Source organism: Hyperolius riggenbachi, chromosome 2 (assembly GCF_040937935.1).
Source record: "Hyperolius riggenbachi isolate aHypRig1 chromosome 2, aHypRig1.pri, whole genome shotgun sequence".
Lineage (NCBI taxonomy): Eukaryota > Metazoa > Chordata > Amphibia > Anura > Hyperoliidae > Hyperolius > Hyperolius riggenbachi.
Genome location: NC_090647.1, coordinates 250,915,666 through 250,940,780, shown reverse-complemented (window position 1 = coordinate 250,940,780; position 25,115 = coordinate 250,915,666). Strand labels below are relative to the sequence as shown.

The 25,115-nt window shown below is 43.8% G+C and overlaps 1 protein-coding gene and 1 long non-coding RNA gene across 2 annotated transcripts in view; one reads left to right on the top strand and one right to left on the bottom strand.

Moving 5' to 3' along the window:
- The window catches only part of MYBBP1A (MYB binding protein 1a), an 80,033-nt gene that overhangs the window by 25,776 nt on the left and 29,142 nt on the right, over positions 1–25,115 (bottom strand). The window contains exons 12-19 of the mRNA XM_068268498.1: positions 24,019–24,225; positions 20,137–20,245; positions 18,403–18,496; positions 15,561–15,712; positions 15,377–15,466; positions 13,501–13,656; positions 12,621–12,785; positions 9,843–10,000 (exon numbers count right to left, since the gene is read on the bottom strand). Coding sequence (XP_068124599.1) covers positions 9,843–10,000; positions 12,621–12,785; positions 13,501–13,656; positions 15,377–15,466; positions 15,561–15,712; positions 18,403–18,496; positions 20,137–20,245; positions 24,019–24,225 — 1,131 coding nt within the window. The remainder of the gene's footprint in view (positions 1–9,842; positions 10,001–12,620; positions 12,786–13,500; positions 13,657–15,376; positions 15,467–15,560; positions 15,713–18,402; positions 18,497–20,136; positions 20,246–24,018; positions 24,226–25,115) is intronic.
- LOC137546253 (uncharacterized) lies at positions 20,580–24,247 on the top strand. Its single transcript, XR_011026204.1, has 3 exons — positions 20,580–20,646; positions 21,283–21,348; positions 23,981–24,247. It is a non-coding gene; the product is annotated as an uncharacterized lncRNA (long non-coding RNA).

Here is a 25,115-nt window from a genome sequence, read left to right as displayed (position 1 = left end):
TGCCGGCACTTGGGGGGAAGTTTGAAGCCGCTTCTACAAACGTCCCCCATGCGGAAATCACAATCACAACAGGATTGTGCTGCTCGTATTGGCGGGTCGTTCATAAGTCGGGCGTTTGTTAGTGGGGGACTATCTGTATACTGTTAAAGATCAGGGACCTGTCATGGTAAACTACGGTATCTTAGTTCCTTGCCTAGGCTAATGACTCTTAAGGTGCATACACACATCAGACTATAGTCTTTGGAAAATGAAAGATCACAGACCAATCTTACCACCCTTCATGTAGTATGAGAGCCATACCTAAACAGTGTTTTCTATGGAGCTGAACTCCCCATCAGACAGAAATCTTTGCAAGATGCTGCACACAAACATGCTGCACACACTCAAAAGATCTGTAGCTGCAAAAGATCTGTTCCTGCCAAAAATCCATTCCTGCAAATTGCAACGATAGTCTATGAGATCTGCAGATCATCATACACACGATTTAACTGACATTCATCTGCAGATCAGACCTACCAGGATGGATTTTCAGATCCGCGGATGATTGCTTGATCTGCAGATGAATGCCAGTTAAATCATGTGTGTATGATGATCTGCAGATCTCATAGACTATCATTGCAATTTGCAGGAATGGATTTTTGGCAGGAACAGATCTTTTGCAGATACTGATCTTTTGTGTCTGTACAGCTCCATAGAAAAGACTGTGTAGAGTATGGCTCTCATACTACATGAAGGGTGGTAAGATTGGTCTGTGATCTTTCATTTTCCAAAGACTATAGTCTGATGTGTGTATGAGCCTTTACACGTGCAAGGGGGTCTTGGCAGAGGAGAACCTAGCGTGGGTACAGCTTTACTGATGCGTCCCTGAGTGCTCCGGAAGGCAGGAACATCTCGGTCAAGTGCATTGCTCTCCTCTCTACCCCTCCAAATGGAAGCTGCTTTGTTGGGTGCCATCTCCTACTATTGAGTTCCCTTACAGTTACCATAGGAATCAAGTCACAATCTTTGTCATTCTTCATGTGTGTATGCACACCTTAAAGAGAATCTGTATTGTTAAAAATCACACAAAAGTAAACATACCAGTGCGTTAGGGGACATCTCCTATTACCCTCTGTCACAATTTTGGCGCTCCCCGCCGCATTAAAAGTGGTTAAAAACAGTTTTTAAAAGTTTGTTTATAAACAAACAAAATGGCCACCAAAACAGGAAGTAGGTTGATGTACAGTATGTCCACACATAGAAAATACATTCATACACAAGCAGGCTGTATACAGCCTTCCTTTTGAATCTCAAGAGATCATTTGTGTGTTTCTTTCCCCCTGCATCTCTCATGCACTGAAGTTTCAGGCTGCTCTTTTCTTCCTGCAAACAGCTTTGCCCTTGTCTGTAATTCTTCAGTATGTGAAAGCCCAGCCAGCTCAGAGGAAGATTTATCCAGCTTGTAAAAGATAAGAGAGAAGCTGCTCTAATCTAAATAACACACAGGCAGTGTGCATAGAGGGGCCTGGAAGGGGAAGTTCATAGCAGAACCACAACACTGAAGAACTTGGCAGCCTTCCAGACACAGGCTGACAAGTCTGACAAGAGAGAGATAAGTTGATTTATTACAGAGACTGTGATAGTACAAAGTGCTGCAGTAAGCTAGAACACATTAGAATAGCTTTTGGAACTTGTAGGATGATAAAAAACAGGATGCAATTTTTGTTACGGAGTCTCTTTAAGCCTTTCAAGAGCCAAGAGTAAAATGCAAGCTTTTTTTCTATGGGATCTTTCTTTCCATTGTACCAGTATAATTATAAATACAATATTTTGTTTTGATAAACATTAACATATTCATTCAATGCCATTAAAACCTCTTTTACATACGCTGGCTTATAACTCATGTCTGGTAGCTTTTTAAGCTGACAGATTCACCAATCTTCTCAAAGAGGAAAATAATGCTGAAAAAAGCAGATCCTTAAAATAAAGGTAAAGCTGTCCAAGATCTTACAACTCACTTCAGGGACTTGGACATTACAGTGCAGACAAATATCTTCTCTTTCCCCCACACCTAATGCTGTAAATCTATTATCTAAAACCAGCAGCCTGAGAACAGTGCATTAATGAAAGGGTAAAACTGTGGAGACAAGGAATGGGCCTTTCATAGTCTATTATGTTAATACCAAAGGAAATTAAAGGAACATTAGTTTTCCATTATTTTATGCTAATTTCCCAACTTGTGAACGCCAAGCATAAAAAGGTATAAGGATTTCTGGCAACCTATAGAATATAGTAAGCCACCAGAGCTTTTATAATAATTACAAATATGTTGAAAATGTCGAACTAAAAAAAAAATGAATAGAGATGCATCTTGAAAACTGAGGTACAATGTGATGCATCCAGTAAAAGCATGTTTCCCACATTAAGTCAATTGAAGAGTTAAACAAAATTGTCCCCTCTGAGCAAAAGCTGTGACACTGATTTACTTCCTCATGCCCCTTCCTCTATAAGATGCCTACCGCATCACTTCATGATTGGGCATAGTAAATCCCACTTCCCCAGTTTGGCATTCAATACAAGACTAGACAAAACATTTATATCGTGCATTTCTACTGGCGGACTCAAAGCGCCAGAACTGGCGCCACTAGGACGCGCTCTGTAGACAGTAACAGGGTTAGGGAGTCAAGCCCAAGCTCCTTACTGAATAAAATGAAGATAGGAAACAGAGAGCCCAATATAGTGTTGTATTTAAGTCAAATATGCAGATTGCTGTAAAAGTAACAATAGTTATATTCACAAACATGGGTTACCACACAGGCAACCAACCACCATCAAAGCAGGTGGGGAGAATTGGAACCTGACCCCACTCAGGTTTAAGAAGTCGCTCTCTGTAGATAGGAAAAATGGGGATACACCCCTCCACCAAGGGTGGACTAGGCTAAATACAAATTTTTTCTTGAACAGAGGAGCCAACAAGAATAAAAACGTTGAAAATGTTTTAAAAAAGGGGGACGTTTTGGTGGACTTACCTCCCTCACAGATTAACGGACTGAAAAGCGTTACTTTAATTCAAAATAACATTTATTAGGTGCTTCAAAATGCAACACTTTTCACAGGTCACAATCCCGCTTCACCATGAAAATAATGGAGAAAATTGGTAGAGTCCGTGTAGCAACCAAGCTACACACCTTATTTTGGGCCAAACACATGTAGAATAATGTAGAATAGCTACACAGTGAATAAGGAATTGGTGGACAGGTTTTTAATTGTATGTTATGCTGGATTATGAATCCACTTTAAAAGCAGCTGGGAGAGAAAACTAGATCAATGTATGGCAGCCAACACCTTATGGTGCCAGCTGTCTGCTTTAGATACCAATTCATTATTTTTAAAATTAGTTCTGAGTCATGTTAACTTCTAAATACAGTTTCCTGTTGCTTTCAATCTACTTTGCAAGTTTACTATAATCTGTTCTTCCTGCCTTGTTTTATGTTCCTTTTCCCAAGTTTGCAGCAAGCTTTCAGTGCCTCCCAGGTAATAAGCAGCCTCTTTGCAAAGAGAACCCGCCCACTTTTTACAGAGTTGTAGATATTGTGATCAGAGCCGTCAATCAAGCATTTAAAGAGACCTGATATATATAACCTTAGTCTAAGGGTTAACTAGACCGCTTAAAGGGAAGGTTCAGGCAGCATTTGAAAAAATTAAAAATCCAAATCCACTTATCTGGGGCTTTCTCCAGCTCGTGGCAGCCAGGATTTGCCTTCGGCGCTACTCCGCAGGCTCCCGGTGGTCTCCGGTGGCGAGCCCGACCTGGCCAGACCGGCTGCCAGGTCGGGCTTCTTCTGCGCTCCAACGTGCGTGTCACTCGTGCGCGCTGACGTCATCGGACGTCCTCCGGGCTATACTGCGCAGACAGTACAGCTCGGGGGACGTCCGATGACGTCAGCGCGCACGAGTGACACGCACTTTGGAGTGCAGAAGAAGCCCGACCTGGCAGCTGGCCTGGCCAGGTCGGGCTCGCCACCGGAAACCAACAGGAGCCTGCGGAGCGGCGCCGAGGGCACATCCCGGCTGCCACTGGCTGGAGGAAGCCCCAGGTAAGTGGATTTGGATTTTTAATTTTTTCAAATGCTGCCTGAACCTTCCCTTTAAGGAATATACATTTCAAATTGATAACTTTAAATGATCAAAACAAACAATAATTAAATTACGTGTTTCTCTTAATTAATCCAATAATTTAACTGAGTTATTACTAGCAAATTACTGCTCCATTTACCTGCTGAAGAGGTTTGGAAAAGGGACTGTATGTATTCCATATGAGAGGTGCACTAAATACAAAGACAAGGAATGGGTATATACAGAGGAAGAGGGAAAGATGTATTTGAACCAGTAAAACGTTTTCTTAGTTTTACACTTGTACAGCTAAGTACAGCACTGGTTTCCAAAAGCTGAAGAGATTTAGACATGACCAACAATAAGGAATTAGTCTCTCCCCTGTATATCTCCTCACTAGTTTCCAACACTATGGCAATCTCAGATCGGCACACAACCTTCTTTTATCCTATTCTAGCATTACCTCCTGAATGCTTCATGTATATGTTATGGCCAAAACCAGAAATCGGCTAATTCTAGAATTGGCCGGCCGGCCGTTTCTAGAACTGGCCGATTTGACGTCGGCCAAAGTCCAAAATGCTGGGAATTTCTGACATTGGCCGGCCAGTTCTAGAAACGGCCAAAGTCAGTCGGCCAAAGTCCAAAACGCACAAATCCCAGAGCATCCCTGGTCCTGTCCAGCACCATGAATGGCACTCGGAACTTCCTCTCTGCTCTGAAAGATGCAGCATAATAATATTTTTAAAGAAAAGCATTTCTTAGTTACAGCTGATACAAATCCTGCAATAAATCGGCAGTGTGTCTACAGCCTGCTTTCTTGGGAGCAGACATATTGATAACATCCTGTGCTTTTAAATTAGCTGCTCTGCTGTGGCAGTCAGGTGACACAGGGGAGAGATCAAATTACAGTGGTGATTAGTCACAGATGAAGGGGGATGCATGGCTGGGGGTGCTTTGCTGAGCACTTTGCACGGCCGGGGGGCTTTTCTGGGTGCTTTGCTAGGCACTTTGCATGGCTGTGGGTGCTTTGCTGGGGGGCTGTGCATGGCTGTGGGTGCTTTGCTGGGGGGCTGTGCATGGCTGGGGGTGCTTTGCTGGGGGGCTGTGCATGGCTGCTTTGCTGAGGGGCTGTGCATGGCTTCGGGGAGGTGTCTTTGCTGGGTGTTTTGCATAAATGCAGGTGCTTTTCTGGGGGCTGCGCGTGGCTGTGGGTGCTTTGCTGGGGGGCTATGCATGGCTGGGGGGTATTTGCTGGGTATTTCATGGCTGGAAATGCATGGTCGGGGGGGGGGGGGGGGAAGCTATGGGCTTTGCTGGGTGCGTTGCATAGCTGGGGGTGATTTGCTGGGCTGGGGGGGCTTTGCTGCAGACCTCCAATCAGGGTGACCAGAGAGGTGGAGAAAGGCAGAGCGGCGCAGCGCACTCGCTACCCGCCCGGACCCATACACTTCATATGCGGAAGTGTTCAATGACGTCATGTCACTTCTGCATTGAAGTGTTCGGGTCCTGCGGGTCTCGCGTGAGCTGGCAGCTGCTATGCCTCTCTCTGCCTCGCTGGTGCGGTCGCCCTGATCGGAGGTCTGAGTAGCGGGGGAGGAGAGGGGGAGCTGAGATTTCTGGCGGTGGGGAGAGGAGAGCAGCTGGCCGGCAGTAAGGGGGACTTCGGGACTTGGCCGGCCGCGTGAAGTCACAACGCGCTCTGGCCGGCCAAAGTCCGATAATGGAGTCGGTCCAAAAATCCACCGACTCCGACTCCTCAGTTTAGGATTCCACCGACTCCGACTCCTCTAATTTGCATATTACAATTTTGTTGATTAAAAGTATGTAACATGAAATTCGTCTCTTAACTGCCAACGCTTAGGAATTTTACAAGACAACTGAAGTGAGAAGGATATGTAGACTACTATATTTATTCCCTTTAGACTAAAACTAGTCCTTGGTAAGAGTACTTGTAAAAGGTACAAACCGGAACAAAACATCTATCAGGCCCTAGGCAATGTAAGTGTGGGTACATGTAAGAATGATGTGCAGGTACTCTGCAGGGGAATGAGGAGATTGTAAACAGACAACACCTCTGTGTTCAATGTGCACAGCATTCTCAGTGGATTCCCTGCAGCTCTGTGGGGAGTGCATATGTAGAGTATAGTACTACTGTGTAACAAAGTAAACCTGAGACAGATGAAATTAAAGTTTTATACATACCTGGGGCTTCCTCCAGCCGCCTTCAGGATAATCAGTCCCTCGTTGTCCTCATCCGCCACCTGGATCCTCTGCTTTGAGTCCAGGTACTTGAGCCAGTCAGGCGTAGTGCGCATGCACACACTCCGCCGCCAGGAGCATACTACACCTGTGCAGCACTATTGCGCAGGTGCAGAATGTTCCTGGCTGTGGGAGCGGCATGCGGCCGGACAGCGCTGACTGGCTGAATTACCAGGACTCATAGCAGAAGATCCGGGTGGTGGAGGACAGCGAGGGACTGATGAGCCTGAAGGGGGCTGGAGGAAGCCCCAGGTATGTATAAAACTTTACTTTTCATCCGTCTCAGTTACCCTTTAATTTGTAGTCACCAAACCAAATTTTAACAACATATCAAATTATTTGATTTCATCAGCAAAGGGAGTGCATACATTTGCATAAATCAGCATCAATGCAGAATTATTTCCATCTTGTTGACCATCTCTATTAGTGACACAGCTACACATCAGGCTTTATTCTTACAGCATAGATGTTATTTAGTATATATAAGAGATTCCTGTGTACACATCATATAAACAGTCACAATCAGATATGTATATCTGACCTTAAAAATACGGGGACTGCTTTATTGAAGCAGCACAAGTAACTAATTTTGATTGGTTTATTTCATTTTTGTGGACTAAGCACAGCTATTACTGTATATATACACATTATTTTTCATGACTATTATCTGAGAAATAGAACATTTTATCATATTTTCTATTTTAATTACAGTTACAAATTCATTAGGAGTCGGAGTCGGTGCATTTTTTCCCGACTCCGACTCCAGGCACCCAAAATTGCCCGACTCCACGACTCCGACTCCACGACTCAGACTCCACAGCCCTGCTCATTTCTTACTTTGGCCGCATGAGCCGGCCACTTCGCATTCTGACCGGCCAGAACCCGAAGTGGCCAGACTTCGGGTTCTGGCCGTAACATATACAAGATTTCGCACGTGCTTCACCCCTCCTCTGGAATGCCCTTCCACAACACATCCATCACTCTCCAACCTTTAATATTTTAACACTCCCTCAAAACTCACTTTTTCGTCAAGCATACGTTCTACCATAAGCCATTCCCCCTTTGTCCTAAGGCCAAGCTGTACTCCTACTAGATATCCTAAAAACTCACTGCATCTAGCTATGATTATTGTATAGTACCCCACCCACCTCCCCCCATTCCTTCAGATTGTAAGCTTGTAAGGACAGGGCTCTTTCACCCTTTAGTGCCTTGGAATTTGTTATACATTTTATTCATCAAGTAACTTTTGGCACTGTAATTACCAATTTTGTATTTTGTATATTGATGTATACCATTGTCTATATTATTATGTACCCCATGTTTGTTTCTTACTTTGTACAGCACCACAGAATGTGTTAGCGCTTTATAAATCAATAATAATAATAATAATAATAATATCTCATTTCAGTAAAGTGGGCAGAGCCATGCAAATCATTCCATTACACCATTTACGACCAAGGGTCATGCTGTATGGCCTAGACACGGCTTTTAACAGAGTTATGAAGTCCAACTTTGTCTCAGGCTAATGACCTATCTTCTATGCAATACACAGATATCTATGGCTCTATGAAAGTGAGGCTTGTAGGTGTAGCATAGCTAAGTAAAGCATAGCAGGGTACCCTCAGATCGTAAGCCTTTTTGGAAGGGCCCTCCTCCCTTTGTACTCTTCTCCATCACACTATAGACTCGGTGACTTGTCTGCCATATTTATCCTTACATTGTTATATCCCTATTTTGTGTACCATTGCTGAAGGCTAATGTTCCTCTGTAACATTGCTAAGGGCCCTTTCACACCAGAGGGATTTTTCGGCGTTTTAACGCCACGGCCGAAGTTGGCGTTTTGCTAGGTAAAAGAAAGTCCATAGACTTTCATTTTACCTTTCACATCTAACTCGGCGTTTTGGAGCGTTGCGTTTCAACGCTCCCAGGAGCTTTTTCAGGGCTGTTGGCGTTTCAATGATAGTCAATGGAAAACGTCAACTTCAGCGTTTTCAAAGCGTTTTACAGCTGACTTGTTCACTTATTTTTATAGAAGAAAAAAAAAAGGACGTTTTCATATGAGCTGTAAAACTCTTTCAAAGGGCTTTGAAAACGCTATGTATTGACGTTAAGCAAAAGGCTGACTTTCAGCCTTTTCTACCGCAGCCTCTAGTGTGGAAAAGCCCTAAGTGATGAAATGTCTTCCATATCTATTGTGCATATGTTAGTGCTTTATAAAAAAAAAAATAACAATAATAACAACAAATGTCTTGTTAGGAAGCTTCAAGCACAGGAAGAAAATTCAATTCCCCTTAATGATTAATGAAAAGGACTTTAAAAAGGAGTATAAAAGTAAAGATTTCTTGCAGAAAAGTGGGCGTCGGCTACTGATTAGGCTGATGTTCCTCCTAGGTTAAAGATTCTCTAAGGAAGCTGTGTATAGGATAATACGCAGATGGCTGCCTTGGAAACCCACTGCAATGTTATGCAAGCTCCCCAGGGATTCTGAAGGTAAGATTGAACCCCACTCTTAAGAATACAGATGACAGTGACATCTGAAAAGTAAAGTAAAAACCGTTTCCTCATAAGTTCACTGTTAAAAGCTCATCACTTTATGGACCTTTTATTCTGAAATTCAGCAAAATCACCTGACAGCTTAGGGAAATCCTCCAAGGTTAGTGAGTAGCAAAGAAGCCAAAAAAGCAGTTAATAGATTTACAGCAAAGTACTGTACAGCAGTGCCTAATGCCTTCTCAAAACAGAGTGCAAGTCATGCTTTCCTCTCAAATCAAATCAATAAAGGTAATTTAAACCTCAAGAAAAGAAGGTTTAGCCATGCTAATCAACCTGATCTATCCTTGTGGCTTCATGCTACTTCAAGGGTAGGTTTTCAAGTGCAGCTTTGAGAAATCACCAAGAAGCCCAATTATAATAAGAGTGGTCACCTGCTAATAGATCTGTAAAACTGGTCGCTGAATGCCACGTTTATGAAAGGGCAATATGGCAAGCAGCTATAAGGCTAAGTTCAAACCATGCCAGAGCAGTAGCAAACTGGTATTTTGCAGGATTTCCTGCCACTATGGCATAGAGGTGTGCCATTCAAATGTGTAGCAACACAATCCACTGTCCAGAGAGAAAAAAAAAAAACACAGCTCAGCATTTTTAGCAGTGGACTTCATTGTACATTTGTGAACGGGCTCAAAGGAAAGCATCAGCCCTTCTTCATCTGCAGGTCTGCCTGCTGTAGTAAAAAATTATGCAGGGCACATAGTGTGAACTATCTTTTAAATGTGGTGATCATTTAAGCAGGTTGCCACTTTTTGAAATATGGCTGTACTTTAGTGAAAAGGTACAACACGGTCCAAAAACATGCCTAGATTTTATTTCATGTTCTTGTAGAAACAACAGATACAGTCACACAGCAGATCAGTTTAATTTGTGATAACTGCTGTATTCTGATGTTGGCTTCATTCGCAAGGGGACGAGCAGAAAATACACGTCTTTTTACTTACATGAAAATGTCTGCTGTTTTGCGAAGGAAGTCCTGTTCCTGTTGACTGGACCCTGAGTGCATACTTTGCTCTATGACAGAAATCAAGGGTTCGATGACATTAAACACAAGGGGACTGTCAGACTGCTTCTTTACAAACACGTCAACCAGATCAAGCACCTGCACAAAATGGAAGAAACACCAACATGACAAGAAGAAACAAAATAATTTTCACTACATTTCCTATACCCTCCCACGGCCTGTTCCAAAACTATACTCCACATCTGCTGTTAAACTAAACCAATTTGTTTCCTTAGCTCATGTAAGGGTCTGTTCACACTCATAGGAACTAAATTATTATAATAGCAAACAAGAAGTGATCATTGCTGCCTTTATTTTACAAATGGCATATGTCTGGCTGAATCCTAAAGCAAGCCTGTTACTAGAGGAAGGTATATTAAATTTAATAATTTTTCACAACATTAGTCATCCGTATGTATAAAAAGTATTAACCCTAGAATTCCAAGCTATTTTTTTAAGCTACACCTCAATGATGTGTTTATTAAAGGTCTTGCCCAAATCTACAAGTCCACATCACTCAGTACGATTGTCATTGAGATGCAAATAAATTTGAGATGATTGATAATTATGCTGATACAGAATTGTGCTAATTTTGATCATCTTAAATATAAATGGATTGATCAAATCTTGCTGTAGAAGCATTTTCAAGCTGCATAGTTTTGCAGTAACATTTGTGTATCTTTGCATCAACTTAGATTTGCATATTTTAAGTCAGGTAATAAGTCGTCACTGAGCCAAAACTTTGTACTGAAAGCCTATAGACGTCTGTGGCAAGCTGAAGTGGTTTTGTACTAAACAACTTAGACATTTGTGGCATATGGATATGGAAACACAGAAAAGCCTATAGACGTCCATAGTAGTCTAAGTAACTCATACTCATTGTAACACTGGATTTACCATTTTAAAAACCATAACACTTAAAGAGACTCTGTAACAAAATTGTCAGCCTTAGTTCTTCTATCCTACAAGTTCCTTTGCCTGTTCTAATGTGCTCTGGCTTACTGCAGCCTTTCCTAATTGCACAGTGGCTGTGTTATCTCTGTTATCTGATCTAATCTGTTTTCTTCAGTCGGCTCTGTCGGCTAAGGCTGGAATGTGTAAAATGTGCAGGGCTGCTTGTGATTGGATAGAAGCGATACACACCCTCTGCAGGCCCCCTGCAGACTCTGTATGACTCACACACTCTGCTTATGTGAGCCTATCACAAGCTGGTTAGTTTGTTTGTAAACACTACCTAAAACTGTTTATTACAAGCCAGGATTGCAGCAGAGAGTGGCAGAAACAGCACAGAGGGGGCCAGGAGAACATAATGAATAGAATGGTATGCTTTTTGCTGTAAAAAATTTAGAGTACAGATTCTCTTTAATATGCAATGAGAAGACATTTTCAGGGACATTTAAATCTAAACTCTTGATATATATATATATATATATATATATATATATAGATAGATAGATAGATAGATAGATAGATAGATAGATAGATAGATAGATAGATAGATAGATAGATAGATAGATAGATAGAGAGAGAGATTATCAGCCTCTGCTTATACTTGAGTCACCCCTGCAGCCATTCAAAATCCTACTGACTGATGTTTCACACCAAAGCGCACACCGGTCACTCCCAAACGCTGCAGTGTGCACGCTTCCACTCCTTCAAGGGATTTTACTGTATTTAATAAAGACATTGAACAATACAAAAATGCATTATAGGGGCCACAGAAGTAGGCTTTAGATAGGAGCACTGACTAAAAACGCAACTGGAAAAGAATGTTCTTTTTACTGATCAGACTCAGGCAGCAGCTGCAGCAGCAAAGGATGGAAGTCTGCATACTTCTGTACAGCACTGATCAGGAGTCAGGACCAACCTAGCAGTGATGGTGATTTCTGCTAAAATCTGGTTGAAACAGAATGGTGCAAGGTGGTAAATCTGGCAAATGTTCAATATCAAGGAAAGAGAGAGATTACACGTCTCAGATCTAGTAAAATCTAATATAGTATTGCCTCCCAACTATAACTAAAGATTACAGCCAGCTCTAAAAATCAAAGCAATTTGCCATTCTGGAAGTAGCTCTGCTGCCATCTACTGGAATTTACACAAAACAATTGGTAACAGCGTTACGTTTACTGAGTTTAAGCTAGCTATGCAGCAAGTTATGCAAATAGCGTAACTAGTTTAATACATTACGCACCTGGTAGAACAGGGCAACATTAGAATTGCATGCATACAGAGAGTTACGCTTTTTGTGCAACTTGCCATGCAAATTTTATAAACCCAGTAAACATAACATGCGCTGTCTATGCCGTTAACTCATGTTCCTTTGAGGACCAGAGCCTGTTTTTTTCACTTCCTGATCCCTGTGATTGGCTCACAATGATGAGGAGGTCAGGCTCCTGACTGAGTTAAAGATGGCTCAGCTATCTGTAGACACCAGTGTTCTGTGCTGGTGGGGACATGCTATTGCATCCCAGGATCGGGGCTGGACAGCGTTAAAACTACTCACAGCAGTCTATGAACGTGTATACATGACTATGAGGACCACAGGAAGGGTGAAACTGGAAGAACAGATAGTGTGGAAATCATGGCTGGGAATCAGGGTAAACTGAGGCAGAAATACAGGTCTGTGTAGGATTGGTACTAAACAAACACGCATGTATCCTCATGCTACATGTCACTTCAGGTACTCTTTAATGGCTTTTGAAGAGAATTCCATCACTACCTTGATCTTAAAATCCTTTCTTAAGATTTTCTCCTGACGTAATTTTGCCTTCTCATCTTTCTTTGCCTGAATGCGCTTCTTTTGCTCAGAAAATAAAGCCGAGAGATTTTCATCTAAAGTCATCATGGTCTCATCATCCAGATCATCATCACTGTCATCACCTTCCTATATCAAAGAAAACAATTAGTAATTTATCAAAATACTTTAAGGTAACCCAAAATCGAAATATTCTCTACCTCAGTCAAATAACATTATACAAGATGCAGCATGTATGTTTATGCTGCAGATCACCAGATCCTCCACTGGCTGTATAACTTTGTGAAACTCCGTCCACATTGAGAAAAGCACTGCAGTATTTTTGCCGACAGCACTTTGGCTTGTGGTAAATCTTCAGGGGAAAAAAAGCACTAAAGATTCCCCATAAACCATTGCGCTATTAGCAAAATTGTTGCAGTGCTTTTCTCAATGGTGGATGGGTTTTGCAAAGCAATACAGCTGGTGGAAGTATCAGGTGACCATGATTACAAGTATATATTACTGTTATTATATATTTTAGTATTTATAACATATGATTATATTATGTAGCATTTATATAGCACTGACATCCTCTGCAGCACTTTACAGAGTACATGGTCTTGTTACTAACTGTCCCTCAGAGGGGCTCACAATCTAATCCCTACCATAGTCACCCATTTCCATCAGTCTAGGGCCAATAGGGAGAAGTCAATTAACTTATCTGTATATTTTTAGAATGTGGGAGGAAACATATGCTGCATCTTGTCTAATGTTATATGACTAATTGAGGTAGACCATATTTATTTAGAGCTCGGGTTACCTGAACTTAATCTGCTTAATCTCATAACCTGTCCAATCAGCTCACCATGGCACGGCCTGCATGCAGAGCATCCATTAGCTGTTTGCGGAAAACCTCATTCACATCTTCATCAACTTCCTCATCTTCAGCTTCACTTTCTTTATGGTCTTCTTCAGGGTCATCCTCCCCAGAGCTCTCCTCATCAGAACTGCTCTCGTCCTCCTTATAGCCAACAAAGAGAAAGCATTGTGACATTTTTTCAACCAAAATGATACAAAAAACATTTTAAAAGAAAGAATGAATGTTATGGTTTTGCTTCTCTAAACGGCACACAAGTATAGATCACAAAAAGGTATTTTCTAGCTGTACTTAAAGCCTCATTGCTTTATAAAATGGGCAAGCAGCTTGCACAAGAATGGGAGTGTAGCCATGAGAACTAGCTCTTTCTGGCTATGTTCAGAGAATCCTTGCGTGTAACAGTGGGACGTCACAGGCATGTGTAGTGGGCTCTCCTTATGCCCACCGCTCCTCTGCCCCCCCCCCCCCCCCCCGAGGATAGTTGCAGTGGGAAAATAAAAATATCTGCACAGTCTGTGTAACTACCCAGCAAGTGTGACTTATTGCAGCTTGCTGTTATCTCAAATTACAAATGCTTGCTATGATTTACAGTTTACAACAGGGGTCTCAAACTCAATTCACCTGGGGGCCTCAGGAGGCAAAGTCAGGATGAGACCGGGCCGCAGAAGGGATTTCACAAAAAAAGTCCTCAAATGTGCACACAGAACAGTATTCCCATATAACTGTTATGATGGCATGTCATTTCCGCAATCAGCGGCTCCTGCATTGATTTTTATTTCGATTCAAAATCAAATTTACACTGAAGCAAACTATTTTGCCTATTTTACCTTATAGTTCGCTTCGGTGCTCCCATTACAAGTAAACCGCCATGTCCCCGCCGCAAAACGAGGGCTGCTGAGCCCCCAAATCGCCCGGGGGGCAATCCGCCGGCATTTCCTGGAAGAGGAAGAGCTTTCAGCTTCAGCTCTGCCCCTCCTGACGTCAATCGTGGCGGATCGCCGCCTCTGCCTGCCCCTCTCACTCTTCCTTCACAGAGAGGGGCGGGGAGAGGCGGCGATTGACGTAAGGAGGGGCAGAGCTACAGCTGGAAGCTCTGCCCCTCAGCACAGTCGTGGATGTTTGCCCGGGGGATTTGGGGGCTCTGCAGCCCTCGTTTAGCGGTGGGGACGCGGCAGATTACTTGGGGGCACTGAAGCGAACTATAAGGTAAAATAGGCAAAAATAGTTTGCTTCCGTGTCTCTTTTGCCGGCGGGGGCCACAAAATGTTGTATCGAGGGCCACAAATGGCCCGCGGGCCGCGAGTTTGAGACCCCTGGTTTACGACAAAACAATGCTAAATCCTAGACATGCTCATGAACCACACTGAGGGTCACACCCAGATCAGACATCACTACAACAATCATTCTGTTTAAAAGTAGCATTGTGAAAATCCCAGGGTCACAGGAAGATCAGGCACAGTAAAGGTTGTCATACATCTAGCGATTCTGGCGGCCAATCAAATAAGAGACAGATGTCTCTCTGATCAAATCTGAGTAGAGAGAAAACTGTGGGTTGCCATAAAATCGCAGGGCCATTCCTGATCGATTCCAGCATGTTCCAGCACTTTCGGGAATTGGCCTAGCGATGCCCCCTTGTCGCAACCCACCCCCTAGTGTAAAATGCTTAGAATATATATTTCAAAGTAACCCCAGTCACTGCAGTCTTATGGGAGAAGGCATGTCTAAGCTTTCCAGGGTGCCGTTCATTGGAATAGAGGAGAGGGGATTATTGCAAAACGGTTTATATCCATGTCCCGGTTTAGTCCTGCAACAAAACAGTTCAGAGACATCAGACAGTATAAACAATTTGTGAGAAGTAACTCACCTCTTCCCCAGAGACCTGTACTTTCTTATTCTTCTCCACAGTCACCACAACAGCACTCTCCTCACTCTGCTCTTCTTCAAGATCAAATACCTAATATAAGCAAAGGAGGTCCCAAATTTTAAATTGATACACGTATACAAGCCTACAGGTTTTAACCCTGTTTGTTCTATTTTTCATAACATACATTTAGGATAAGCTGTAAGGCATTCTTAGTCATGTATGGGCATATCTTCTTGAACACATTTCTTGCCACCACACGGAAAAGCTTGCTGGGCTGAGAGAAGAGGGACAGTAGGATCTCCACCATCACTTCCACCCATTCTGGTTCTTGGGAATCTATTACAAAGAAAATAAATGTTGGGCAGATAATATGCAGGCATATAAATGTGGCATTTTCTAAAGAAAGAAAACTATTCATCACAATAGTTAACAAAATGTGTATAATATTAATTCAGCAGCAAATGAGAACATGTTGTTACTTCTAGTTTAAGATGCCAAATAAATAGATCAGTTTTAAAGTAAACCAGAGACGAAGCACGCTAATGTATATCTGACATAGATCAGTGGGAACATTAGAGAAAACACCTACCCTGCTCTGTTTCATTCTTCACTGTTCAGCTTGCTTCTTATCAGCCCTGGTAGCATTCAGTCTGGCTTTGCTATAATGACTCAGCTATAATGATTCCTGAGAAGAGCCAGAAGAGGGCAGGCTTGGGCTTGAAAAGACATCAGAGAACACAAACTCAGCTATAATGATTCCTGAGCAAAGCCAGACTGAGTGCTCAGTGGGGGATTTTATCAGGGCTGATAAGAAGCTAGCTGAACAGTGAAGAATGAAACAGAGAGCAGGGTAGGCGTTTTCTCTAATGTTCCCACTAATATATATGGTAAAATATCTGAGGGTGCTTCGTAGGGCTGCACGATTTTAGGAAAAAATTGAAATTGCGATTTTTTTTCTCAAATTGCGATTTCGATTTTCTTCACGATTTTCTTCAAATCGGGCTTTAGCACTAAATTCACAATGCCCCCAGTATAGTTTAGCCAGGTAAGCGCCTCCAGTATAGTTGCCCCAGTATAAGATCCTGCTATAAATAAAGAACATTTTGGTGACAATTGAGGCAGACTGTGTACGAGAAAACTTGTTAATCTGGCCACAGAGCTTCCAGCAGGGTAATAGTTAAAGTGCAGAGTATCATAAATAACAGTGAGAGAAGGCTGAGGAATGTGAGAAGGGCAATGAGGGGTAGGAGTGGGTGATCTATTACCTTCAGACCATCACCCACAGCATCGAGACAGAACACCAGCGCTGCGGCATTAAGGAAGTGTAGGGAGAGGGACAGAAAACCATCACTGCTTCTATAAGCAAGTGTGCAGAGAGGGAGACCTCTGTGTACGGAGCACAGAAGTGGGGCTCAGGGGTGCCAGGACAGGAAAGAGTTCAGAGCCCCTCCTTCTAATAGTCTAACCTTACAGCGCTGCCTTTCCTCCTGGCTAGCTCTCGTCACTTTCAGCAGCTGCTAACGCGCTGGCTCTGCCTCTTTCCCTCCCGGCATTTCCTGGGGCCAGCTGAGGAAAATATAAATCATGCATCACTGCGCTCCCCATGTTGTTGGAAGGGGGAGGCGTGGCAGAAGCTAGGACTAGCAGTGAATATTTATGATTGTTAATGAGCCGGGCAGCAAGGGGCAAGTCCAGTCCAGAGCAGCACACAGCACCACCAATCACTCTGTACCACCCTCTGTACAGCTCCGCCTACCGCCTCCGTCATACCATCTCTATCTAGCTATTGGTGGCACTGTGTGCTGCTCTGGACTGGACTCGCCCTCCCCCTGTTGCCCGGCTCATTAACAATCATAAATATTCACTGCTAGTCACGGCTTCTGCCAATCAGTGGCTCCCAAAACCGAAGCTACTGACGATCCTGAAAACGGCTGCACGTGAATCGCGGTTTCGGTTTAAAACCGCAAAACCGTGCAGCCCACTGCTTCGGCTCTGGTTCACTTTACAAAGTTTTCCTGCAAAGACATGGCAACAGTATAACAAAAATGATCCCATACTAAAAGTGAAAGGCAATAAAACAAAAAACAAAAAACACTTGCTCCTGGAAAGAGGGGGTGGAGCCACGCATAGTCAAAAGTGGCGCCGGGGAAAAAATGTCGCACGGTTGCGATCGATAATGCATCTAAAACGCTATTTAGCGTTTTAATGTTATTTTGCTTAAAACTTACTTTTTTCAGTGCCTGCCTTAGTTTACACCATGCCCCTTGTGAGCGCTGGAAATCTATGCCCCCGTCCCCGCGCGGCAGTGGCAATTAAAACCACAGCACGAGCCGTCACCTGTTCATCCAGGGCACTGTGTCCTCCGTCCCGTGGCTTCTTCTTGCTTGTATTGTCGCTAGCTTCCTCTTACTGTGGCACAGTAAGAGGAAGCCAGCGATCATACAAAGCAGGAAGAAGCCACGGGACAGAGGACACAAAGTGCCCTGGATGAACAGGTGACGGCTCGCGCTGTGGTTTTAATTGCCACTGCCGCGCGGGGACGGGGGCATAGATTTCCAGCAGGCAGCAAAACGGTAAATACCATTCACAGTCACGTTCTATGGCAGCCGTGGCCACGCGCCGAAAGGTTGCATTTGAAAACGGTAAATACCGTTTACCGTTATTTCCTATGGTGCGCCGGAAAATGACTTCAGCACTGTGCGCCATTTTTTCCTGTTCCGGGAGCCACACACTGTTGGTTTCTGGGTGGAGACATCAGAAAACTCTTTGCACTTACACAATTTGGCCGTCTGCTGGTTGTTCTATGTAATAGAATTAAAAGTATGAACTTCTTAATATCCAGCAGCCAGGCTACTGTCCCAACCTTTCAATACTGACTACATTTACATATATTTTAGCAAGAAACAAAAAGGTGAAACAGACATTAAAATATAGTATTTAGCAGATAAAAGGGCATTGTTAACAAAATAAGAAACAAAATTTGACGACATGTAAGCAATGCGACCAAGACACAAAACAGAACAAACCTTCCGAATCCTTTTTCTTTTTGGCTTTTTTGTTCAAAGCTTTTTCTAGGCAGTTATGGATATCATTTAATAGATCCACACTCTCCTCCGGTGTCTAGAGAACAGAAATGTAATTAAAAAAAATAATTCTGTTACTGCGAGGCAGTTCAATTAGATGCTGTCAATTTTACAAGGATCCTTTCCTGCTATTTCTTTGCCAACCGAGGCCTCTCTCATCTAAATCAGATCCATTAAATTATATTCCTGCCACACACTGCAAATAAGTTTAAGCTTGAAATCCATTAAAAATCTACGGAATGGCCATAGAACAGGGCCAGCCGACGGCACCCCAGTCTACCCCTAATTAATAGTGCTCCTCCAGGACCTCTATAGAGTACTCGCAGTGGAGCACACTCACCTGTCTGGCCAGCACGCTCCCTCCCGTGTCCTGTCTCTAGCCTTGAAAACTGGCTTGCCTAGCAGCACTTAGCTAAGGTCACAGGAGCTACATACTCCGCTAAGGACACAAGAGGGAGCACATCAATCAGACAGGTGAGTGCACTCCACTCTGCATCAACACAGGGGCCCGGGGAAGTAGAACCTGGGGGGAGGGGGGGGGACTTGGGTGGTCTGTCAGCTAGCAGTTAATCTACTGCCATGCTTACGCCTTGCCCACTTTTAGAGCAAGATCTTCCATCTGGAGCAGGGGTCTCAAACTCAATTTACCTGGGGGCCGCCCGCAGGAGGCAAAGTCAGGATGAGGCTGGGCCGCATAAGGGATTTCACAAAAAAAGTCCTCAAATGTCATTATTAACAGTTTTAATTATTTCTTCTGAACATGAAGTGTCCAAACTATTTTGCCTATTTTACCTTATAGTTCGCTTCAGTGCTCCCATTACAAGTAATCTGCCGTGCCCCCGCTGCAAAACGAGGGCTGCAGAGCACCCAAATCCCCCGGGGGGGGGGGGGGTCAATCCGCCGGCATTTCCTGGAAGGGGCAGAGCTTTCAGCTTCAGCTCTGCCCCTCCTGACGTCAATCGCCGCCTCTGCCTGCCCCTCTCACTCTTACTTCACAAAGAGGGGCGGGGAGAGGCCGCGATCCGTGCGGTGATTGACGTCAGGAGGGGCAGAGCTACAGCTGGAAGCTCTGCCCCTCAGCGCAGTCGTGGATGTTTGCCCGGGGAATTTGTGGGCTCTGCAGCCCTCGTTTAGCGGCGGGGATGCGGCGGATTACTTGGGAGCACTGAAGTGAACTATAAGGTAAAATAGGCAAAAATAGTTCGCTTCAGTGTCTTTTGCCGGCGCGGGCCACACAATATTGTACCGAGGGCCGCAAATGGCCCGCGGGCCGCGAGTTTGAGACCCCTGATCTGGAGCATTCGATAATCTGGACAGGAAATTGAACTAAATTATGATCGGGGGGGGGGAAGAGAAAAGGGGTATGTTGGGGAATCGATCTCTGGCAGATTTGATCACAGTGATCAGATCTACCGGGGAAGATATATTAGACCTCTCGTATCCTCTTGCTGCATTATCTCTTTTATCCTTCTTGGCAATGAACAGGCATGCTCAGTTCACCACAACATGCACATTCGCAGTTTGGCTGGCAATTGCAATTTTCTAGCGAATCATTCCTGCACATACAACTACCCCCAGAGATGTACCAAGGCTTAGACTATATTAAAGTTGACTTTCAAATACAAAAAAATAGAGAATTATTCAGAATATGAAAAAAAGTGTTGTATTTTGCTTTACCTTAAAAAGATGAATTCCTACAAGCAGCAGCAGCTGTTGGTAGGCTGATAACTCCATGTTATTTGATTTTTTGGTTTTCTTTTGAAGTTCTTCCACATACAAAAGCATTCTGAATAAAGAAAGAAATGCATTAACCAGACTGTGTACATTGGAATAACCAACCCCATGCAATAATGCCGCTATTAGTGGGATGAAACTCACCTTTTAAAACTTTGTACCCATTCTTAGGTACAAGAGTAGTTGTTTAGATAGCCATATAAATTAATAATTGTCTGGCTGATGCCCCAATGTGATTTTAACAGAGTGCTGAGCTGAAGGAAGTTCACACGTCAATCACTGACGTCAAAGTATTCTATCCAGCAAAAAGCCACAGGATGTATTGCCACTTATAAGTGACGTGTCAGCAGTTGCCACGGTGATGCTTTACTACAAAGGGGAGGAGTGGGAGTGTGCCTTCAGATCTTCTTTCTGCTGAGCACGCTGCCTACAATCACAGTGGGGGACTGCGAGGTAATTATATATTCTACCGTCCTCAAATGAATGGTGGAGGAGCACAAGGTCTCCAAAATCCACCAGCTTTGTGGAAGAAGATTCCAGTAGCAACCTGTGAAGCTCCTATAAACTCCATGCTCAAGAAGGTAAAAGGAGTCATCAGGCAAGTTAATAGAAAATAAGTGGTACTTACCGTGGGGCTTCCTCCAGCCCCGAGCTCCCAGGACGTCCCTCGCCGCAGCTCTGCCCACAGCAGTTTGCCGCAGGTCCGTCCCGATCCCCGGCGATGAGGTCAGAGCGACCTCCAGGTCGCTCTGTACTGCGCCTGCGCACTCCGCTTCGGCCCACGTGGTGGTGATTGACAGCGCCGCCTGCGCAGGCGCAGTACAGAGCGACCTGGAGGTTGCTCTGACCTCATCGCCGGGGATCGGGACGGACCTGCGGCAAACTGCTGTGGGCAGAGCTGCGGCGAGGGACGTCCTGGGAGCTTGGGGCTGGAGGAAGCCCCCGGTAAGTACCACTTATTTTCTATTAACTTGTCTGATGACTCCTTTACAGCAGTGCTGGAAAACAGTCCTGGGCGTATAAAATATTGACACTCTGGGCAGAATTGTGACATTTTTCTGTTTACTATTATTATTATTATTATTATAGGAAACCTACTGGAGCACCGCACAGTGACGCCACAGGGCGGCTGCAGGGGGCTGGCAGAAGCCCCAGGTAAGTTACACAATTTTTTTCCGTTTGCTTTAGGTTCACTTAAAGATAACTTACATAAACAACAACAAAAACAATTTAAAATATAAATTGACATTTTTCACTTAGGGGTGTAGTCACTTTTGTTGCCATTAGACATTAATAGCTGTGTGTTGAGCTATTTTGATGGGACAGCAAATGTACACTGACTACTTTACATTGTATCAAAGTGTCATGTCTTTAGTGGTGTCCCATGAAAAGATGTAATAAAATATTTACAATGATGTGAGAGGTGTAGTCACTTTTGTGAGATACTGTATGTAAAACAGAAATTTCACTCTTTAACCCCTTGCCGACCGCTCCACGCCGATTGGGGTGAACACGTCAGGAGCTCCAGGACCTCTCCACACCGATGGGCGTGAAGTGCTTGGGCGGGGATTGCAGGAGATCGCAAGTGCCGGTGCACACACATTACCGCTGGAATGACAGAGCTCCGCCGTCAGTCTCCCATCGGCGAGCGCCGTCTAATAAGACTGTACAGCGCTGCTATCTACGGCAGCGCTGTACTGGGGACAGCCGTGCCACTCGGCTGTCCTGTCCAGAGGCACAAAGGCGATCCGCTGACATAGGCTGATGCCTATGAAAGCCGATCACTGTCAATGGCTAGCAGGGGGAGGGAGGGTGGTGTTTTTAAAAAAATAAAAAAATAGCAAAAAAACTAATAAAAAAAACAAAAATAAACAAGCTGAGAGGGATCAGACCCCACAAACAGAAAGCTTGTTGGTGGAAGTCATTTCTGTGCTGAGTTGTGCAGTCCTGCAGCAAGGTCTGAAAGCTGCATTGGCCCATTAAGTATAAAAAAAAAAAAACCTGGTCACTAGGGGGGGGGGGGGAGTTTAACACCGCGGCCCTTAAGTGGTTAAAATAGAAGGTATTTGCGATTATTCAGGTTGGAGTGAGCATATGAGGTCTCCTACAACGCTTCAATGCTGAATATGCAAATCATCCCTTGTTGGCCCTGAAAGCTAAACACACCTTTAGAACCACTGGAATGCAATGATGTCTCAGTATATCTAGCATATTCAGAATTTTTTAAAACTGTGAAAACTGTAGAATAAGAAACAGCAGCTGAATCAATCTTAACCAGCTGAGCGGTCTGGACGAGCTCAGCTCGTCCAACACCGCCAGCGGCTGCCGCTCAGGCCCTGCTGGGCCGATTTGAATGAAATAAAAAGCAGCACACGCAGCCGGCACTTTGCCAGCCGCGTGTGCTGCCTGATCGCCGCCGCTCTGCGGCGATTCGCCGCGAGCAGCGGCGAAAGAGGGCCCCCCTAGCCGCCTGAGCCCTGCGCAGCCGGAACAAAAAGTTCCGGCCAGCGCTAAGGGCTGGATCGGAGGCGGCTGACGTCAGGACGTCGGCTGACGTCGATGACGTCACTCCGCTCGTCGCTATGGCGACGATATAAGCAAAACAAGGAAGGCCGCTCATTGCGGCCTTCCTTGTTTATTCTGGGCGCCGGAGGCGATCGGAAGATCGCCTCCGGAGCGCCCTCTAGTGGGCTTTCATGCAGCCAACTTTCAGTTGGCTGCATGAAATAGTTTTTTTTTTATTTAAAAAAAACCCTCCCGCAGCCACCCTGGCGATTTAATCAGAACGCCAGGGTGGTTAAAAGACTGTAGTGAGGTGTATGGAGGCTGTCATATTTATTTCCTTTTAAAGAGAACCTGAATAGAAAATCAAAAGTCAACATAACCATACACAGGTCATACTTACCTCCCGTGTAGTCTGCTCAACAATCTCCTTCTCCTCCCCTGTCCCATTTGTCAACTGTGATCAATGGAATTCTCCGTCCTCCATTTTAAAAATGGCCATTACCCCATAACAGCTTCCTGGTCAGCACACTGTTAAACTGTAATATTACCCACTTGTGCCATAGGGAAACATGGACATTATCTTGCACATTCAGTTGTAACTGACAGAAGCAGATAGATAGATAGATAGATAGATAGATAGATAGATAGATAGATAGATAGATAGATAGATAGATAGATAGATAGATAGATAGATAGATAGATAGATAGATAGATAGATAGAACTGACAGCAACTGGTATATTTCAGTTCTGACAAAATATTGTCAGAACTGGAAGAAATCACTGTAAGAAGAAAATGTTGAGCTTCTGAGAGGAACTGACAGTGAGGTTAGTATGTAATATTCATTTGCAGCTACGTCATGTGTTTATTTTAATTCATTTTACTTGCTTCAGGTTCCCTTTAAACAATATCAGTTGCTGGGCTATCCTGCTGATTCTCTGCCTCTAATAATTTTAGCCATAAACCCTGAACAAGCATGCAGAAGATGAGGCGTTTCTGACATAATTGTCATATCTGACAAGATTAACTACATGCCCGTTTCTGGTGTAATTCAGACACTACAGCAGACAAATAGATCAGCAGGGCTGCCAGGCAACTTGTATTGTTTAAAAAAGTAATAAATATGGCAGCCTCCATATTCTTTTCATTTCAGTTGTCCTTTAAGTACCTAAACCCAGTGACACAGAAAAACAATGCTGCACTTGAGTAACAGAGATTCAAAAGCGAGAATAGCAATAATAAAGGATAGGACATAAATGAGCTGTTCCATGTTTATTTTTCAGCATAATTTCAAAAACCCCATTATGGGAGTACAGCTTACCGGTCCCAGGCTTCTTTCTCTTCTTCACCAAATGGTTTAACTGCCTTAACAACTTTCTCTCGTGACTGCAGCAAATTAGCATAGCGCACCATGCAATGAATCCAAAGACTCCCATCGGCAGTAACTCCGACCACATGCCTCTCCTTTGCAGTGTTGTCCCCAGAACCTTCTCCTAGGATGGGCATGTTGTTCAAATTAAGCAATAAACTGTAATGGAAGAAAAATGTAAGTACAGCATTATATATTTTTTGTACTATATAGCCTGCTACACAAATCCAATTTTAAAGAGACTCTGTAACAAAAATGTCATCTTTTTTCTACTATCCTACAAGTTCCTAAACTTATTCTAATGTGATATGGCTTACTGCAGCACTTTCTACTATTACCGTCTCTGTAATAAATCAACGTATCTCTCTCCTGTCGGATTTGTCACCCTGTGTCTGGAAGGCTGCCAACTCTTCAGTGGTGTTGATCTGTTATGCATGCCCCCCTCCAGGACCCCTCTATGCACACTCCCGTGTGCCATTTAGATTAGGCAGCCTCTCTGCTCTCTCAGTGAGAGAAGAGAGCTTTACAAGCTGGATAAATCGTCCTGTTAGGCTGTGAAAGGAGCTGGGCTGTCACATGCTGAGGAATTACAGACACCGCAGAGCTGTCTGCAGGAAGAAACAGCCTGTCACTCTTCAGTGGATGAGAGCTGCAGGGGGAAGAAGGCAAACACACAAATGATCTCTTGAGATTCAAAAGGAAGGCTGTATACAGCCTGCTTGTGTATGAATGTATTTTCTATGTGTGGACATACTGTACATCAACCTACTTCCGGTTTTGGTGGCCATTTTGTTGGTTTATAAGCAAACGTTTTAAAACTGTTTTTGACTACTTTTAATGCGGTGGGGAGTGGCGAAATTGTGACAGAGGGGAATAGGAGATGTCCCCTAACGCCCTGGTATGTTTACTTTTGTGCGATTTTAACAATACAGATTCTCTTTAACTAGAAAAATCAGTGGGCATTTTTACCACGTCAATGTACCATGAGGACCAACAGATATTGAATACTATAAACAGTAAGCTCTCATACTACATGGGGTTGGTAAAAT